The sequence below is a fragment of the Epinephelus fuscoguttatus genome, linkage group LG10 (assembly GCF_011397635.1).
Source record: "Epinephelus fuscoguttatus linkage group LG10, E.fuscoguttatus.final_Chr_v1".
NCBI classification, from domain to species: Eukaryota; Metazoa; Chordata; class Actinopteri; order Perciformes; family Serranidae; genus Epinephelus; species Epinephelus fuscoguttatus.
Genome location: NC_064761.1, coordinates 15911079 through 15929268, shown reverse-complemented (window position 1 = coordinate 15929268; position 18190 = coordinate 15911079). Strand labels below are relative to the sequence as shown.

The following is an 18190-nucleotide window of genomic DNA, read 5'->3' as shown; positions in this document are numbered from 1 at the left end:
ATGGCTGTCGAGCCAGGGAAGCCCACGTAACTTACTTAAAAAAATGAATGGTTCATGTTAGAAGTAAAGAGGTTTCACTACACACTTCAGGAGGCACCTTGTGTAAACCACCGAGTGATGTAACTCATTCAGCAAGCAGCAGATTGCTTGTTCTTGACTTCCTAAACACATTAAACAGGCATGCAGTGCACTCATTAGGGATGGGTTATTTGTGCCAATTAAACATGGAGGGCAGTGGGCAAGAAAATTGTACTTCCCTTACATAATCTCACAGGTCTACAGCTAATATTGTAATAGTGTATTAAAAAAAAGTATGACCTTATGGTAGCGTAGCATTTGTATCCCATTCTTCCATTACTTAATTTTTATCTAATCTGCTTTTTGAATTGGCTGTTTAAAATGATGGATGTAGATACCGTGACGTCACCCATTGGTTTGTGGACTCCCGTTCTGATGCCTTGAGGTGCCATGTTGTTTTTAATGTAGCCAGAAGTTAGCATGTTTGGATGAGAGGGTGGAGCTGTGGAGGAGAGGGGTGGATCTGATGCCTCCCTGACAGCCTGTCAGTCAAGCAGCCCCGCCCTTATTTATGGGTAACTTAAAGCCTTCATAAAAATGGGTGACTTACTAAAAAATTCATTTCTTCATTTCCTTAACCGCTTATCCTGTTTGGGGTTGCTGGAGCCTATCCCAGCTGACACTGGGTGAGAGGTGAGGTACACCCGGGACAAGTCGCCAGACTATTGCAGGGCTGACACACAGACAGAGATGACCAAATTTAGAGTCACCAATTAGAGGCAGCAATTAACCTGCATGTCTTTGGATTGTGGGAGGAAGCTGGTGACATGGAGAGAACATGCCGATTCCATATGGATGGGCTCCTCCAGCCCGGGTTCGAACCAGGATCCCTCTTACTGAGAGACAACAATGCTAACTACTGCACCAGTGTACTGCCACTGCCCATACAATTGCATTAACATTAGCTATAGAGACCATAGCCGTTTTTTGTACCACGCTGTAAAGTTGAGTATTTTAATATGAGGGTCCATCTATTTTGTTTTGGAGCCAGCCTCAAGTGGCTGTTTAATAAACTGCGGTTTTGGGCACTTCCGCACCAGCTCTATTTTCCAGCCTCAAAGGTTGCTGCTTGTTTTAAACATCAATGAAGACAAATGATCAAATTCTTAAAGCTATAGTTGGTAACTTTTATAATGGCCTTACCGCATGTGGACAAAAACAACCAATAAGTCGCAAGGACCCTTTGACCAACACATTCTCACTCTGATCTCGTCACATATGGACGCTTGGTCCACATCAATGTATGACGTTCAAGCTACCCTGGGTGCATTTTTTGTTGACGTTATGGGACGCCGTGCCAACTTCAGCCCAATACATGCATTGTGTGTTTTCAAAATACAATTTGCAGGCAGTCTCTTTCAAAATAAATGGACTACATCAGTACAACACAACAAATTAATGAGGTAATGTTTAGCCAACACATGCACTCGGTTAGGTTTAAGCATCAAAACTATGTGGTTAGGTTTAGAAAGAAATAAAAGCGTTTGGCTTTACATTTACAAAAGAAGTAAATGCTGGCCTCCAGAGTCAAAGTTGGCGGTTGTTGGATCCATCCACCATCCTTCCCGCCCACCATACTTGGAATTTTCGCACCCTTAACTTACATTACTGTCCGGCCGTGACAACACTACACAATACCAACGACTAGTGACGTATCATGCCGACATGAAAGGACAGCTTAATTTGTTGGTGTCAGATGCTAGAAGTCACTGCCCAAGCACCGGTTTCTGAAAACATCAAAATGAGGCCAAGTTGCTCTAACGCAGCTGTCAATCTTGTCAATAACAGCTGGTGAACTGCTGTCAAACAGTCAAACTAGGCAGCGCTGATAAAAGTATGAATCCAGATTCTGTTACTGCACGTTGGTGCAGCCAGTGAGCAGTGATTAGTACTTGGTAATTTGATCACCTCTGCCTAGATTGACATTTTGGCTGCAGTTCACGAGCCCTGATTGACTTGATTGACAGCTGCTTTAGACACTCCTCGGCCCTGGATGGTTGTTTTTGGTGCGCTGCAGTAGATTCTAGCGAATGCCTTCGAGGCAATAAGGAGGAGGAGGAGGAGGAGGAGGAACATGATTCTTTTCACAAACTATCTGTCTCATGTAACACTTTGTCAGCAAATATGATGTTAGTTATTTTCATAAAAGTTACTAACTGTAGCTTGAGGAGGCCGTTGCTAGAGGTGAAAAGAGGCTGGTTTTAAACAGGATGTATGTTTGTTTTTCTTCCAAATGAGCTTTATTTCCCTGCAGTGCTAAAGCAAACAGCTATGTACCACAGAATCTACCAATATCACCAAAATTCAACCTTCACAGCCACATTTTCCATTTCCACGCATTCCACCTATTGTCTTACAAGCTGTGCAGAGTTTCCACGGTTTTCTTATTTAAAAATGTCAGCCACAAGAAACAAAACTGTCCTCGGACATGCAAAAATAAATATATGCACACTAGGATGTTATATTGTTGCTTTTTCAGTGACCTAGTCTGATGACAGAGTGCTTGACCCTCAACAGAACACTGTTTGCACAACAGAAAGTGATTGAAAGATTGGGGATTGTTTGTAGTAGCTATATTTAACAATTATAAAAAGCACATCTTTCCTTGGAATTTGTTAACTTTAGGAAGAAGTCCATTTTTGTCCAGATGTTTAAACACCGACACATATTAAGACAAAGGACAATCTACCACTCCGGCTCATTGCTATCATGAGTAGAGGTTAAGCAAGCCAGCTGGCTGGAGTTAAATCAGTTTTAAATTAAAGAGTAAATGGACTAACAAAGCCTGGGGCGCAAAGCGAGGGCAGTGAGGGACGATGGGTCACTGCTGTCTGGTCATGGACACACAGACAATTAAAGAAGAAACAGTAACAGAGAGAACAGAACATGCTCCAGGATACAACTAAAATAACTGTATTAAAAACACTTTTCATAACAAACCCTCGGCTTTAGACGGAGTTTCCGTCCGAGGATGAGAAGAAAAAGGAGGAGATGGACAGTAGATAAAGACAGTGGGAGGAAAAGCAGGAGTAAGCGTAAAAGAAGGAAAGCACTCGCTCCCTGCCAAACTCTACCACAAGTCCCTGCCATGAGCTGACAGTAGTCCAAACTGTTGAACAGTACCAGCAGGGGAAACTTCGGACCGACTCCACCATTGTTTGAACTTCCACTCAAACAGTCATGAATCACAGCGATCTGTCTCGCTCCGAATTATCAGCACCGGCCCATTTCAAATCAGCGCTTCAACAGAGCATGTCAGGAATAATAAGCCACAATGCCCATAGCAGGGATTTGTTTCTTTCTTTTTCAATTTCACTGCAGCAGGACCCTTCAGGCTGGAGACATCTACAGGAACGGGGCCCCCGCCTTGTTGCAAAACATCATTACACAATGCATGCAACAGTCTAAACAGTTGTTCATCTCAATGAAAAGCTCAATAAATATTCTATTTAAGTGCAGTGGAACTGTGGCTGAATGTGGACAGATGCTGAAGCGGTGCCATCTCTCCTTTACTCCAATCATGGCTATAATGACATGACAGGTTTTATGTTCCATTAAAGATGACTGCGGGACAGCGAAATGCAAGGAATCTGTTTTCTTCTGTTAGAAAATAATACGGCCCGTATGCATTGCTCAACATTTCCAAAGGCAATCATGAAAATGTTGCTGTTTTGCAAGTGTAAGCGTTGACATGACATGACTTATACTGTAAGAGCAGGCATATTTTTCACAGTTCACGTCATATTTTAGTATGAGGGGTTTAACAGTGGATACAATCAGAGGCTCTTAAAGCCATGTTCCAGTTGCTACGACGGCTGGATGAAATAGGGAGAGGGACGGCGGGCTGAGAGGTAATGAGCTCTTATGGGCAAAGCTTAGCACGGCTGAGGCAGCCACGCAGAGGTTAAGCAAACAGGCAGTGGGATCACGCGGGCCTAAGCCTCTTATACAGGCCCCTCTGAGGAGAAGATCATTGACTTCTGATAGAGGGATGAAGGTCAGGAGTTGTCAAATATAGAGGGGCCACCAGTCCTGCTCTTCCCTGTCTATTTGTGTCTTCTTTTTTAAATCATGTGTTTTTTAATGAGCCAAATGTTTTAGCTTTGCGACTGATAAGACTTGCCGGGAGTTAATTCAAGCCTGCTGTCAGTCAAACGGCTCTATGAAAATATTTTCTCGTCTCAATATCGTTCCTGGCGCTCTCGGCTCTCTCCTAGCTGAGCCAGGCCCATCCCAGTCCTCACTCACATCCTCAGACTATCAATCTTTTCATCCCTTTCTGAAAAGAAAAAAAAAGTATAGACTTCTTTTACTCGATGAACCTCTTCCTCTTTCCCTCCCTTGGTCCCCCCTCTCCTGCTGGGAGTCGCAGGGCAATGCAGTTTCATTTCCTGCCCTGCTGAAATCAATGCTTTCTGTCTGAGAGAAGGAGGGGAGCGGGGAAAGGGCCGGGGAGAAGCAGAGACAGATATATGGAGACACAGGAAAACAAGAGTGAGGTGTGAGAGGACTGTTGGCATGCAGGGCACAACCGCACTAGTAAGTAAACTTAAACTTGACTCGGATCCAAGTCAGCGTCAGCTTTGATAAACATCTACCGGGAAATTAAATAACTGTTCAAAGTGGAAATATAAGGAAAAAAAAAACAGGGGGGCTGCTTTAACGGGTAAACTCAATTTTCCCCTCAACACTCCTCATCGTTTTCATTCGCCTAAGAGAGGGAAAGATTCTGCGGAGGGCAAGAGCGGCATTCGGCATCCCACAGGATAAATGTAAGAATTCCTGGGCGGGAGTTGACGAGATTCCTTTCCGCCCGCCCTGGGTTAAATACAGAGTTCCGCTACATGAGCTTAAGTCTCGGAGTGAATGAGAGGGAGACGGTGATGAAGAAGATAGCATAAATTTTGTCACAGTCACACAAAGACAGATTCCTGCCCTATGACTATTCCATACCCTTGTATTACCATTCCTGCAAATTTCACCACAACAGCCCACAGCCGCTCAGACATCAAACGCAGGACTCCCTCAGTGATTCTACGAGCCTCTGGTTTACGCATCTGGACAGTCGGTAGCGCTAAACGTCTGACTGCATCCTTTCGTCTTGCTGTTCTTTTCACTTGCTTGTTTCCGTTTAATACAGCCCCACAATCTGGATAGTTAGACTACACAGAAGTCAATAACTTTGCCTTTGAAAGAAGCCGGCGTATGGTGAGGCCATCAAGCCTAAATGGATTTAAGAGGCTATACCAGTGACTGTGTGGGTATGGTAACAGCTTTTCCCCAAGACTGTGAAGAAAGCTTTGAGGGGTTGCCAAAACGTTGGGTGTCGAGGCTCTCTACCTCACAGCTTGTTCCTGAAACAAAAAAAGGGATGATTTCTTTTTTTAAATCTTAAGCTAGAATTTTGAGAAATGCAAATTCAAGGCGCGAGTTATCCCAGCTTTCACCACGAGGCCGACCTGATCACTTTCGCTTTTTCCTTGTGGCCTATCACAAAGACTGATTAATGAGACAACCCGTGACCGTGTCTAACGCCACACAGGAGCAATGATTTCCCGGTTGGTGCGGAATTATGCAGATGGCAAGCCAGCAGTGGTTTGCTAGATGGGCATTTAACGCACAGTACTTCAGAATTACAGCCAGGGAGACCTTTAACTCCGGATTCCTCGGTCAGTGTGGTCAACACAGGATTAGAATGGATAGAAAGGGAATTTCCATTTAGGTCAAATTTATTATGGTCTTTTGTGCTTTTTCTATTTGTGCAAAGTCACTGTTTTATTTATGGTCTCTGGTTCCTGTCACAGTTTTTGTCCCTAAACATTATCGTAATTTACAGCTGTGCCGGACATTTAAATAGACGAAAGTTTTAGCAGTCGTGCTGGCAAATTAAAGCAAAGTTGCCTCTATGCTCAGTAGTGTTGTAAGTGGGATCAAAAGGAGTGCTTGTCTGTGTAACGTGAAAGTTTGAGACCAGTCCACCAGTTGAAGACTCCCCCTCTTAAGTCTTTTGTGTGTGAGTGAAGCGGCTGGGTAAACACTAGCTGCTGGTTAATAGGGAGCTTGCTTAGAGAACAATGTGACAAAGCCTTTGGTTAAACAAACATGTTGAGGCCATGTCCACATTAATGCAGATACATTTTAAAACACTGTTTAAGACCATGTCAACACTAAGCCAATAATCCAAAAATGCATCATGTCCCTAATCTTCCACACACACTTCACACCAAAATTGGTACTTTTAGAAAAGGTGGAGATTTAGGTTTATACTGTCACAACCTAGAGGACTTAGCAAGCATGTAAAAGCACAGCAAACTAGGGATGCACTGATCCGATATCTGGATCGAATATCGGCCCCGATATTATCAAAATAGATGGATCGCGTATCAGAAACCTATACCTGAGGCGATCCTTTCCCTTTAAATCTATTGAGACGCAAGCTACATCATACGTCATGGAGCGATGGAGAGAATCTGCTGTGTGGAGGTATTTCACACTATTTTAACTGCTGTTGCACAATTGTTCTACATGAAGGTATATAGCTTTTTAGGTCAACCAGGTATCGGATCAGTATCGGGTATCATCTGATACTCAAAGCCACAGCATCGGGATCGGTATCGAAACTGAAAAAACTGGATCGGTGCATCTCCACAGGAAACACTGTTCAATTTCAAGTTAATTGTACATAAGGTCATACCCTCATTTTAAAAAATTCTGCTTACTTATTTTCATTCAAGTACCACCTAATGTGCCAACATTTATGTTGAAAGTGCTGGGACTTTTTTTCGGCCTCAAGAGTCTATTATATAATGTGGAAAAATGAAACTGAAAGAAAAACTTAAAAGTGATACAGCAGGAGAAAAAGGCAGACAGACGATGAAGAGAAAGACAAGGGCAGAGGGACCATGAGTTGTTCCTCACCATAAATCCCGTACAGTAAAACAACACCTCACGGTTGATACAACTACACACACATCACATCACGAGCCTGCCAAACATTTTCAGCAGAGCAGAAAAAACACATTGCACAAAATGCAGTCGGTGCCCACACCAAACCCACTTCTCTCATGGGAAAAGGACAAAGAGAAAAGTGGGAAAGCGTCATCTTTTGCCTGTGAGGGCAACAATAAATTCAAGATCTGTTGCAACACTGCAGACTTCCCTGATTACACATTATTGTGTGGAAACCTGCACACAGATGGACGGCATTTCTGATAAGATAACATCATCTACATACAGTGCATTGGAAAAATATTTTTGATGATGTGATAATCTAAATGAGGCATGGCTTTTAATCAAACAAGGTCAGTGTGTGGGTTCAAAAGAAGCTTATGAAACATCTTGACTTTGAACCCCCACTGAAGACAATGAAAGGGAAAAAGGCTTATACATGCACAACCTCGTTATTACTTTAGCAGATCCCCAAATCTATTTGGTGGCCAAAGTCGACTGGTTAAACCGGCAGCTTTGAACTAAAACCCATTTGCAGGAACTAATCTTCAAAAGACAGAATTCCTCAACTTCAGACTACAACGGGATTATAGTTTCTGTTGCTACTGATTGTAATTAAAAAGCAATAAAAGGCCACAACAGCCAAACACACTTCTCTCTGTGTGCTACACAAACAGAAAAACTTCCTGAACGACTAAATGAGAGGGTGAACCACAAATCAGTCCTGAGCCCTGAAAAGCAAATCCAACACTATACACACACACACACTAAAAGGGGTTCGGTTAATTCAAACTGAACACAAATCATTAGATGCCCCGTAAAATTCAATTTCCTGCAGTCCAAACATCTCTGGTTTAATAATTCCACAAGCAGACCGAAGTTTGTATTCTAAGCATTTTCCACATTACACAGCACTACAGGAGAAATGTGCTATATACATTATATGTGTGTGTAGGTTAGAGGCTTGAAAAAAAAAACACAGAAACAAAGACAAAGAAAGATTTGAATGATGGAGCTGCCAGGAATCATTTTGGAATCACACAACAGTGAGAAAATACACGTGATGATGTTGTATTAATAACTGCAGAGTGATAAGTTTATACAAAAGTCTCAGTGGAGCTGATGGTCCAATGGTTTCGCAGTGTAACCACAGCACCACGTGGGCGAGAGAGCAGACGTGGAGCCACAAAAGACATATCAAGACTGATACAGAGAAAGCCAAATTATGACGAAACTTCCCTCTCATAATCAGCACGTAACTACAATGAATGAACTTAAGTGTTTCTACACTAACTGACATCACAAATGATGCCTCCCGCTCCAATCAGAGCCGCTCAGTACCGACAAACCATTACCATAGGCCTGCATGAGTCGTTATGATTGTGTCTCCAAAGAGAGCAGGAGCTGGTGTGGAGCCACCCCGCTCTCAGTTATTGTTGAGTAAACACACACAGCGTAGCCAAGAGCAGCATGTCAGTCAGCCAGGCAAGAAGGGCCAAGTGAAGGAGCCACTCGACGGCCAAAATAAAAATGTACAGACAGAGAGGGAAAGGGACAGTGTGTGTGTGTGTGTGTGTGTGTGTGTGTGCGTGTGTGTGTGTGTGTGAGAAAGACAAAATACAGCCAAGAAAGTCAGAAAGAGAGCAAATAAGAAAAAAAAACAGTGAGAGAGTGCCAGCATTTGTCTCATGCCAGTCAGATAAGAGGAGTGCCAAGGAGTTTTGATGTCATGCTGATGGTGGTGGGGTGACGGAGGGGTTGACTATCCTCTAATCCTCTTGCAGGCAAAAAGAAAGTAGGTCTGTGTGTGCAACTGAAAACATAGTTTGAGGGACAACTTTATATACAACTTTTCCAAAGAACACAGATAATTTGTATCCACAAACAGCATGGACTTGATTAGTGTTTCTGACCTTTCACTGACATTCTGGGATTCTTTTGTTATTTGCAATATATATTGTGATTTAAAAAAAAAACAAAACAAAACAAAACAAAAAACAGGAGTTAAGAAATTCAAAGCAGAAGACACATGCAGGTGTAACCAGCAAAGTAATAAATGAAACTTAAGGCCCTTTCCCACTGCACAAAAAACCCACCAACACTCACTAACATCTTGCTTTTGTGCATACTCGGAAAGGTTACAATAGGCATCCATACCTGGGGGTCAACTGACTCTGCAGCAGTCACAGGTATTAATCGACTCAGCAGGGATAGAAAAACAGCACTTGGGGTGAACGTGCTAATTTGATGCCTTTACCAGAGAGATGCAATGACACGCCACCACAAATTACCATCCGTCTCTGCCCGAGCAGCTCTCAAACATCTGTCCAAATCAGTCTGCACTGAGTTTGAAAGAGAGACTGAATAAGTAAGATATATAGATATATATATATATAAGAAGTGACCATTGTAACATTTTTCACTAGCCCCCATGCTGCTTTCTAATATTTTCTAACCTGTTTTCTGGCCTGTCCGTGACATTGAATGTGACACACCAGAAAGAAAAAAAAAACAGAAATGCACAGTCATCTGCTGCAGAGCTGTGTGCACAGCTCTAGTCTCCTGGCAATAAGAAAGCCGTCATTGCATATTTTTAGCGTGTTTTCCCGTGTTTAAAAACAGTACACGTACATGCACTCATTTTGGTGGAAAAGCTGTATTTATGTTGTCAGCTGGTGAATGACTGTGCAAGCTTTTGTTTTTCTCAAGCGGCAACTCCTTAGGCTGCAAACATGGAAGTGCCAAAAAACTGCAGTTCTTTGAGTGGCCACTTGAGGCTGGCTCCAGAAGCGAGTGAGATCCCAGAGACCCATGTTAAAAAAGGCCAACAAATATGTTTAGAGCCTGGTAGAAAAATCAGTTTTGGTCTCCATAGCTAACTCCCTTGTTCATGACAACTGTACAGGGGGTGGATTTTTTTAAAATAAGCTAACTCACCCGTTTAAATGTTATTACTGCTTCGAGTGTTTGCTGCTTTTCTGTCCTCGGCTTCTCAGACAGATACACCCTTTGCTCCTCCACAGCTCCAGCCTCTTGTCAAAATATGGTCACTTCTGGCTTCAAAAAAAATCAAGGTGACGATGGCCAAAATGCCAAAATCGAGGCTTCAAAATTAGAGTTCACAAACCAGTGGGTGACGTAACTGTAGCTACGTCTATTATTTTATACAGTCTATGGTTTTACTAAGCAACAAATTTTTTTCAGCATGCACTGAATGATGAGCCAACTTTGATTATGACTAACACTGCAACCTCTGAGATGTGAGATGTGCTCTAATTGCGATGATGATGTTGAAATGATATGTTGCTCAGGCATAACACAGACCACAGTTTAGATTTTGTTCTCACCAGACTACTTAACTTAGGCCAAGTACTTGCATAGGGAAAAAAAGCTGAATTCATTTGGACAGAGATGAGACACATCTTTGTGGGATACAGCTAGTGAAAGGATCATCCACAGACTGATAAGCTCTACATATTTTTTGGAAAATAAATATTAAAATTTTTGGTGGAGAAGCCCATAAAGTTTGGGGTATTTAATACCTCGGAGCATGGCTTTGTACAAAGACCTACTTGTGGGTGGACGGAGATCTGCCCGTCTGCTTGCAGAGGGGGTTTCTGAAGTCCTTAATGCAATGCAAACAGGGTTTAAAAAGATTTACTCTGACACATATAGGGGAATTTAAAAAGCCATGTTTCATCCTACTCCCTATTAAATGAAATGTAGCATGATCTCTTCATATTAATCCCGGTGCAAAGCTAGCTAGGAGGACGCTAGCAAAGTAGTAATTTGATAAAACTGCAGTGAAGAGTGGTCGGAATGAAATTTAGAGCTCTTTAAGCTCGTGCTATTCCCCACAGTCCCCAACATTACACCGTGCCAAGTCCATATGGGAAATTGATATGCAGTATGTGTGGCTTATTCCATTAGACTCATTAAAGTGTCACTTTGTCATCAGCACACTCTCGCACTTACAGCTTGCCTTACAACTGCAGCAAAGGACTCATTGTATTGTGTGTTTAAAGTACAGCAGAGAACATTTTTTATGTGGCGGGCGTAATTTGTCTTCCAGACAGCAGTCAAAAGACATCAACATAGAGAGTATTGAAAAGGAGGTATAGAAAGCTATTTAATTTGTAGTCGGGCATACAGAACAGGGGCAAGTATAATTTTAGTCTATTAATGTACCATACACTTTGACAGAACTTAATGCTACCTTGCTGCAGCTCATATCCCCCCTCTGTCCAGATTCTACCTCTGTTAAAATCATTCAAGTGCCACACTGTCCTCCACACGCTGGCTTCTCAGCTGCAGCACTAAAACCTGAACCAATGTTTTCTGTTCCCTTTGTTAATCCGCCGCTGCATTTCCCTGAGCCCTGCAGAGGTTTTTCTCACTCTAACAGACTGACCTCCTGTGCAGACAGTAAATTGCAGGAAAAAGGTTTTTCACGCTTGGCTACAGTTTGTAGTGGCAGAAACTTTATCAAACGTCTCCAGCGAGGATCTGAGTGAACTGTGTTTAGCCTTTGATTAAACGCTGCCTCTCAGAGGGACTCTGACCGCTAAAAAACAAGCACGCTCCACAGAGTCTTGTGAGTTTTGTGGAAATAAGAGCAGTTTTCCTGCCAATATTACGCAAATGCAGGAAATTTACACTTCGTACCATTCACAGAAAAGCATTCGCCGGATTTGGCAGGAGAGCAGATCTACCAAAAAGAAAAAAAACCTCAATCAGGCTCTCCTTTCAGAATTCCTCTGTCAACCAAGCATTGACAACATATTATCGGGACATTCCAGCAAGCAGCTCAATGGAAAACAACTGTACCATTTACTGGCATCACACATCACAGGGAAACTTCATATCTTGTGAATTCCGTAGTAATCAATAAGGTAGCCCTGCTTGATATTTGATATCTTGACATTTTTTATACAATTTAAAGCAAATCGTCCGCTGGCTGTACATCAGTTAAACAATTAGCACACAATATTCTCCAAACTGTTTGCCCTATGGCAACACTGAGGCACGCCGAGCCTTGGCAAACACATGTGCTTAATAACGAGTGGGAAGTAGGTAATTGCCAGTGCACGACGTGGTTTACACACCGATGTTTTAAATCAGTGACATAAAACAGAGTCGGAGCGTATGATTTATGGCTATGTCCTGATTAAATTAATGTCCACAGCTTTCTCTCCATTTCACACGCTCAAAATGGAGTCAAACTGTCTAAAAAAAAAAAAAAAAAATCACCCCTTCCTCCCAGAAAAAAAACCATACATCTGTTTCACACATACAGTTCCTGCCACATTCTTCTCTGTCTGCCAAAAGCTTTTAGGGATGCACACCACTTGATGCCTGAGTTAGTGCAGCGTGCACTGTGCAGAGTGGGAGTTGAGTTTTAAACACGGCGGAGCCATCTATCTGAGAGAGATGTACCACTCAGACCACGATGGAGCCCAACATTCCCCAGAGCATCTGGATGAAATACTGACAAACTGGATATAGCCACACATAAAGGAGAAAATATAGCAATATATCGCAATGATGAAAAGCACAGGGCAAACTAAAAATCTCGAGAGGAAGTGGCTGATTTGCCTTCATTTTACAAGGATGCATAAAGAAAAGTGCTACCATAAACTCTGACATCACTTTCACCCCCTTGAAAACTGCTCCCTTAATATGAGTCTAAGAAATGCCAGAAGAAATATAACAGTACAGATAGACATCTCAGTAGCAGGGAGAGCAGGACAAGCTCCTACACACTCAGTCTGTAGCGGCGAGGATTTTTTCCAGGGGTGAAGTGCCTTTAGTGTCAACAGTGTGTCCTGCTGAAAACTGCACTGAGGCAGTTCCACCCAACATGATTTATAGCCTCCCTGAGTGTTATTAAAAGGCTAAATGCAACTCTAAACAGATTTCACATAGTCGCTGCCCTGCACAGGACCCTTTATGTTTGGAGGTGAATGTCCCATGTTCAGAAACATTTACACAGTTTATATAGCTGGGAAACACTGCCGTCAATTTATTTTTATGAACGTGTCACAGATTAGTACTTCGGAGCTAAAGAGCAGGGGCCGAAAGATGAAATGATAGTGACTTTTCTGAAATAAAAAGACGCTGCACCCACCTTGAGTTTGAATAAAAGGTGCATGTACTTGCACCGCGGTAACGTGACTGTTCCCCGCTTTCAGCAGAAATCTGATTTCCATGCTGCAAAATCTGGGTTCAATTTCAGGTTAACTGATTAAGAATAAATCCAGTTGGCGAAAATAGATTCCTGCTGGAAAATACTCGGGCATGTCGACCTTCGTGTGGGTTTTTCAGTTTTTCCAATTGTGCGCAAATGCATGGAAAAGACCTCCAGAGGAGGATGGTTATGATTTGCAAGTGACGCAATGCCCATAAGAATAAAATCTCATGATTTGTGCTACGTGTTATGCAGCTGAGAGTGTATGCAGTTGCTCAAAATACATGTACATATTGTTGGTTTATACATCCTTTGTCAAGTCTGTCATGTAAACAGATTCCCTTGCTGTGGCCAGGGGAATCTCTGAGTGTTCCTGGAAATGCTGGGCAGTTCTACGTATCCTCATGCAGCAGATTGTATGTTATCTTACAAATTAGCTGAGGTTTAGGAAAAGAACCATCACTGGGCACAACGTAATGATGTGACATGATGTGAGGATGTGACGTGAACTACGTACATAATGTAAAATAACTCAGCATTAGCTTTTGGTTTCCTATGGGACATGAAACCTCGTTTCCTCGTTCAAAGCCGGGTATTTGTCAGACCTGTCCACCACCCTGACCTTCCTCACTACAGAGACTCTGTCGCTCTTTATACTACCTCACCTGACTTCCTCCTTCGCTCTCGTTATATGATGGAGGACAGCCTGCAGCCCGTAGGTCACATGATTACGACCTCCTGCCTCACGCTTATGTGGGTTAAAGACCAAATACAGTGCTCTACTTTTTTAAGGTATGAGAATGAACACTGAATGCGAACAGCCTGGACATTTGAACCAAAGAGATAAAGAAGTGACCTCTGACCTTTTGACTGGACGCTTGCAGCCTGACCAGTAAACCAGACAGCATCAAGTAAAGACAAGACAGCCGCGCCTTTCAGTTTCTTCCTCGTTATGTTTGCTCAGATGCTTTCACAATACAGTTACATTATAGCCACTGGCCACTGATCACATGGTACAACCCTCTTCTCTTCATTCTAAGTTGAACCACACTGTTGTTCCCCTCTGACCATTCCCATTACAGCAAGCCAGACAAGACTCTGAGTGTTATCATCTACCAACATCCTGGAGCTGCTTCATTGGGGGGCGGTGGAAAGTCAAGTTTGTGGATGCATACAAATGAAGCATCTTAAAGGAATACTTCCGCCCCCAAATGATCATTTGTAAATCAATTACTCACCCTGTGTTACCTTAAATTTGTGCGGGAATTTTTTTTCACCTGCTGTCACGGTGAACGAAGGATCCAAAATCTGAGAAAATTCTTAATGTAATCATGTCATGGGGGGCCATGTTTAACAACAGCAAAATTATATCACACAATCTAACTCATGTAACTAATTTATCCAGTTGTACGCTTAGTACATCTCAAATAGAGGCATTTTTGCTGTTTAAAACACTTCCGCATAACCAGTGCAGGTGTGTGACTGGTCCGTGCCTGAGACTGTTTACGCATAAGTATTAAGATTTTAGCTAAAACACATGCTTCTGGGAAGTACTGGTCATACAACTGGATAAATGAGACTTGTATTATACTGTTTGAGTTGTAAAAGTTTAGACGTTTTGATATAGTTTTGCTGGTGTTAAACATGGCCCCCTATGACTTCAATTCATCAAGAATTTTCTCAGTTTTTGGATTCTTCGTTCACCAAGAAGGCATGTGAGAAAAACAAAATTTCTTTATGAATTCAAGGTAACACAGGGTGATTAATTGATATACAAATGATCTTTCTGTGGGTGAAGTATTCCTTTAATGGGTGTCATTTTCCTGTCCATAGCTTTAACGCCACAGCAAGGCTACAATTATTTTGATGTACAGCAAAGTCAGAATCAAAATCTTTACACAGAGAAGCTGCATGTCATGTCTGAGAAACAGCAATTGAAGCTTTTTAGTAGTTTCCTGGTTTCAAGCTGTTGGAGGGAGCGCAAAACAAATCAGTTTTGCTTCATGAAAAACAGCATTAGCATATGAAATGTAATTTTCAGGGTAGATTTTGCCTCAAAACTCTGGGAATCATTTCCCACTTGTCTATTTCCAGATATGAAGTAGGCTGGCTTGGCTCTCCTCCACTCCATATTCGATCATGAAACTTCATTTGAAGAAGTTACAGCTAACTCATCCAGTTAAGTAATGTGGCTTAACATTCCTCCCTGCCTCAGAGCCAGAAAGAGAGGCAGAAAGATACAGAGAAGAAGAAGATGGCAGGAAAAGGGCCATAGCTTTACGCTCGATGCAGCATATTCTGTACACCTCCATTATAAATAACAGCCAAGAGCATTTAAGGAGGACAGAGATAATCCAAACAAACCCCAAAAAACCATCCGGAGATAATTCATCACCACCCATCAGGGAGGGGAGGATTGTTTTATACTTGCTATACACTAAAAAGCCAGAGGACAGAAAAAAAAAAAAAACGCTCTCCAGGAGTGGCTTCATAAACAATTCAAATTTAATTCAAACTAAATTCAATCATACTTATATTAGTCAACCAAAGACCAGTTACATATACCATCAGGCCGTCCTTTCTTGAACACCACACACTCAGCTGTGTGCAGCAGTGGAAATATCATTCTTTAGATTGCTGAATGGGCAGAAAAACCCTAAAACTCTAATTTTTTTCGACAAATAAAATATTTATTTCACTGTTTTGTAAAAGGCACTTAAGACAGATCACAGAATTGTTTCCACTTACAGGCCTTTGCTTCCAAAAGTTGTCCATGCATCCTCATCTCACTGCTTCACTCTCCTGCCATCAGTCAACCCTAAATGCTTAATAAATATTTGCCCTCTAATTAAAATGTTATGCATCTCTTATCTTTAGATTGACCCAAATCATTGAGGGGGGTACTTGGGAGCACAATAGCTCTCCAGCTGACTAGTTAAGAGCCTCTCTATTGTCTGCCAATGGAGTCAAGTCTTTCCCCGTGCAGAGGCTTCAGAATGACAATGGGACGATAATCCAAAAACCAAAGATCATTTAAATGAGAGGGGAGGCTGGATGATGGCAAACAGTTTGGGGACACTCATGAGATGATTTCAGGAGCGAGAGACAAATTAAAATATAGAAGAGCATAAGGACGCACAACTTAAAGTGCCTTTAAGGTGAGTTTAAGTCACCATCAAACAACTATAGGAAGATTTTTCGTCAAGCTTTACATTTTGCAATGTTGAATCCACGCGTGTTGGGATGAACCCCAGAGTGGCTACAGCCAGCAGAGGAGCAGAAGGAAAACAGGGAATGATTTCCGAGTGAAGGCAAAAAGGTCTTGAGACTCACCAGACGCGCTCAGGTCCTGGACACTGTGGAGGAGCAGGGCGATCCAGAGAGCGCACGTTGGACATCTCCACAGACGCTGGCTCGCTGCTGCCCGAGTTGGATACATTCCTCCGGCTCTGTGTTAAACCTTCGCCCGCTTTTCACATCCACTTCACTCAAAATTTAATTTCGAGCCCCCTCCAGAAAAAAAATGAACGACTCAAAATACGGTGCCTTGATAATTTGTGCACTTTTCAGCCGCTCTTTTAAAACACACCAAAAACCCTCTGGGTTAAAAAAAAAATATAGCCTATAAGAGAGAGTCTGGAAGAAAGTTGTGCCCGTCTCTCCTGGTCTGTGTCTCTTTCCTCCTCGCTGGAGCCCAGCACACTTTCCCCCTCTCTGTGTCTCTCTTCAACTGAGCGCAATCCTTCCTACAAACTTCACTGCAGAGACTTGTGCCCACAGCAGCCACATGGCTCTCATTAGCCACGTGTCGCCACCCTGTGGTCACTACAGGAACTGTCACAGGCCGGGATGAGACATTTAAATTCAAGAACTCTACTTGAAATTGTACAGGATCTACACCTCAAGCATTTTTGGGCTCCAGATCAGCCATTAAAGTGATGACTGTCAAACAGCCATATTTTCAAGGTCAACAGTTAACTTTGGATCTAAACATGTGACAAACACGGACGACAAGTCTTGAGAAAATGGAAATCTAAAACTGAGTGAACTCCATTTGCAGAGGAAGATCATGTGATACAATTGAAAGCTTCAGAGCAGCTAATGAACATTAAAGGTCCAGTGTGAAGGATCTAGAGGAATGTATTGGCAGAAATGGAATAAAATATGTGTGTTTTCTTTAGTGTTATAACCATCTGGAAAATAAGAATCTTTGTGTTTTTGTTACCTTAGAGTGAGCTGTTCATATCCACATAGGAAGCGGATCCTTTCAGAGATCGTCATGTTGCGCCACTATGTTTCTACAGTAGCTCAGAATGGACAAACCAAACACTGGTTAGCCGTTGTAATTAGAAGCCACTCCGAGACGGGAGCGTAAGAAAACACAGATTTCTCTATTGTGAAACTGCTTTATTCTGGCTTTTTACCGGTTTAAAGCACTGGGTCTGTTTGTTTTGGACAATAACAGACCTATGCAGATAATTCAGCTTCCTTTAAGAACCTCCTGAATATCTGGATCTCAAGTTCTTGGAGAAAAAAGGTGAACACATATCAGCAGGTAGGCTAGCTGCCCATCTCTGACATGCTGAAACTGCATTGCAGAAACACTAATTTTAACATGAAACTGCTTTATTCAGTGTTTTTACCAATTTAAATCACCAGGTCGGGCTGTTTTGGACAATAGAAGACCTCTGTGGATAATTCAGCTCCCACTAACAACCTCCTGAACTTCTGGATCTTAAGTTATCAGAGCAAAAAGGTGAGCACATATTAGCAAGTAGGCGTGCAGCCCAGCTTCGACATGCCAAACTGTATAGGAGAAACACTGATTTATAACATGAAACTGCTTTATTCAGTGTTTTTACAGGTTAACTTCACAAGAGCTGTTTGTTTTTGAGAGGAAGGGACCTCTGCTGATCGTTTGGCTCCCAGTAAACACCTCCTGAAAAATGAACACTGAAGGAATTCTAACCAGGAGAT

The 18190-nt window shown here is 42.3% G+C and overlaps 1 protein-coding gene across 2 annotated transcripts in view; it reads right to left on the bottom strand.

Annotated features, from left to right (window-relative positions):
- ror1 (receptor tyrosine kinase-like orphan receptor 1) overlaps positions 1 to 16986 on the bottom strand; it is a 154202-nt gene extending 137216 nt beyond the window's left edge. For both annotated transcript variants that reach the window (XM_049588453.1, XM_049588454.1), the window contains exon 1: positions 16547 to 16986. In XM_049588453.1, the coding sequence (XP_049444410.1) occupies positions 16547 to 16652 (106 nt within the window). In that variant the 5' untranslated portion in view covers positions 16653 to 16986. The remainder of the gene's footprint in view (positions 1 to 16546) is intronic.
- Between the last annotated feature and the right edge of the window lie 1204 nt (positions 16987 to 18190).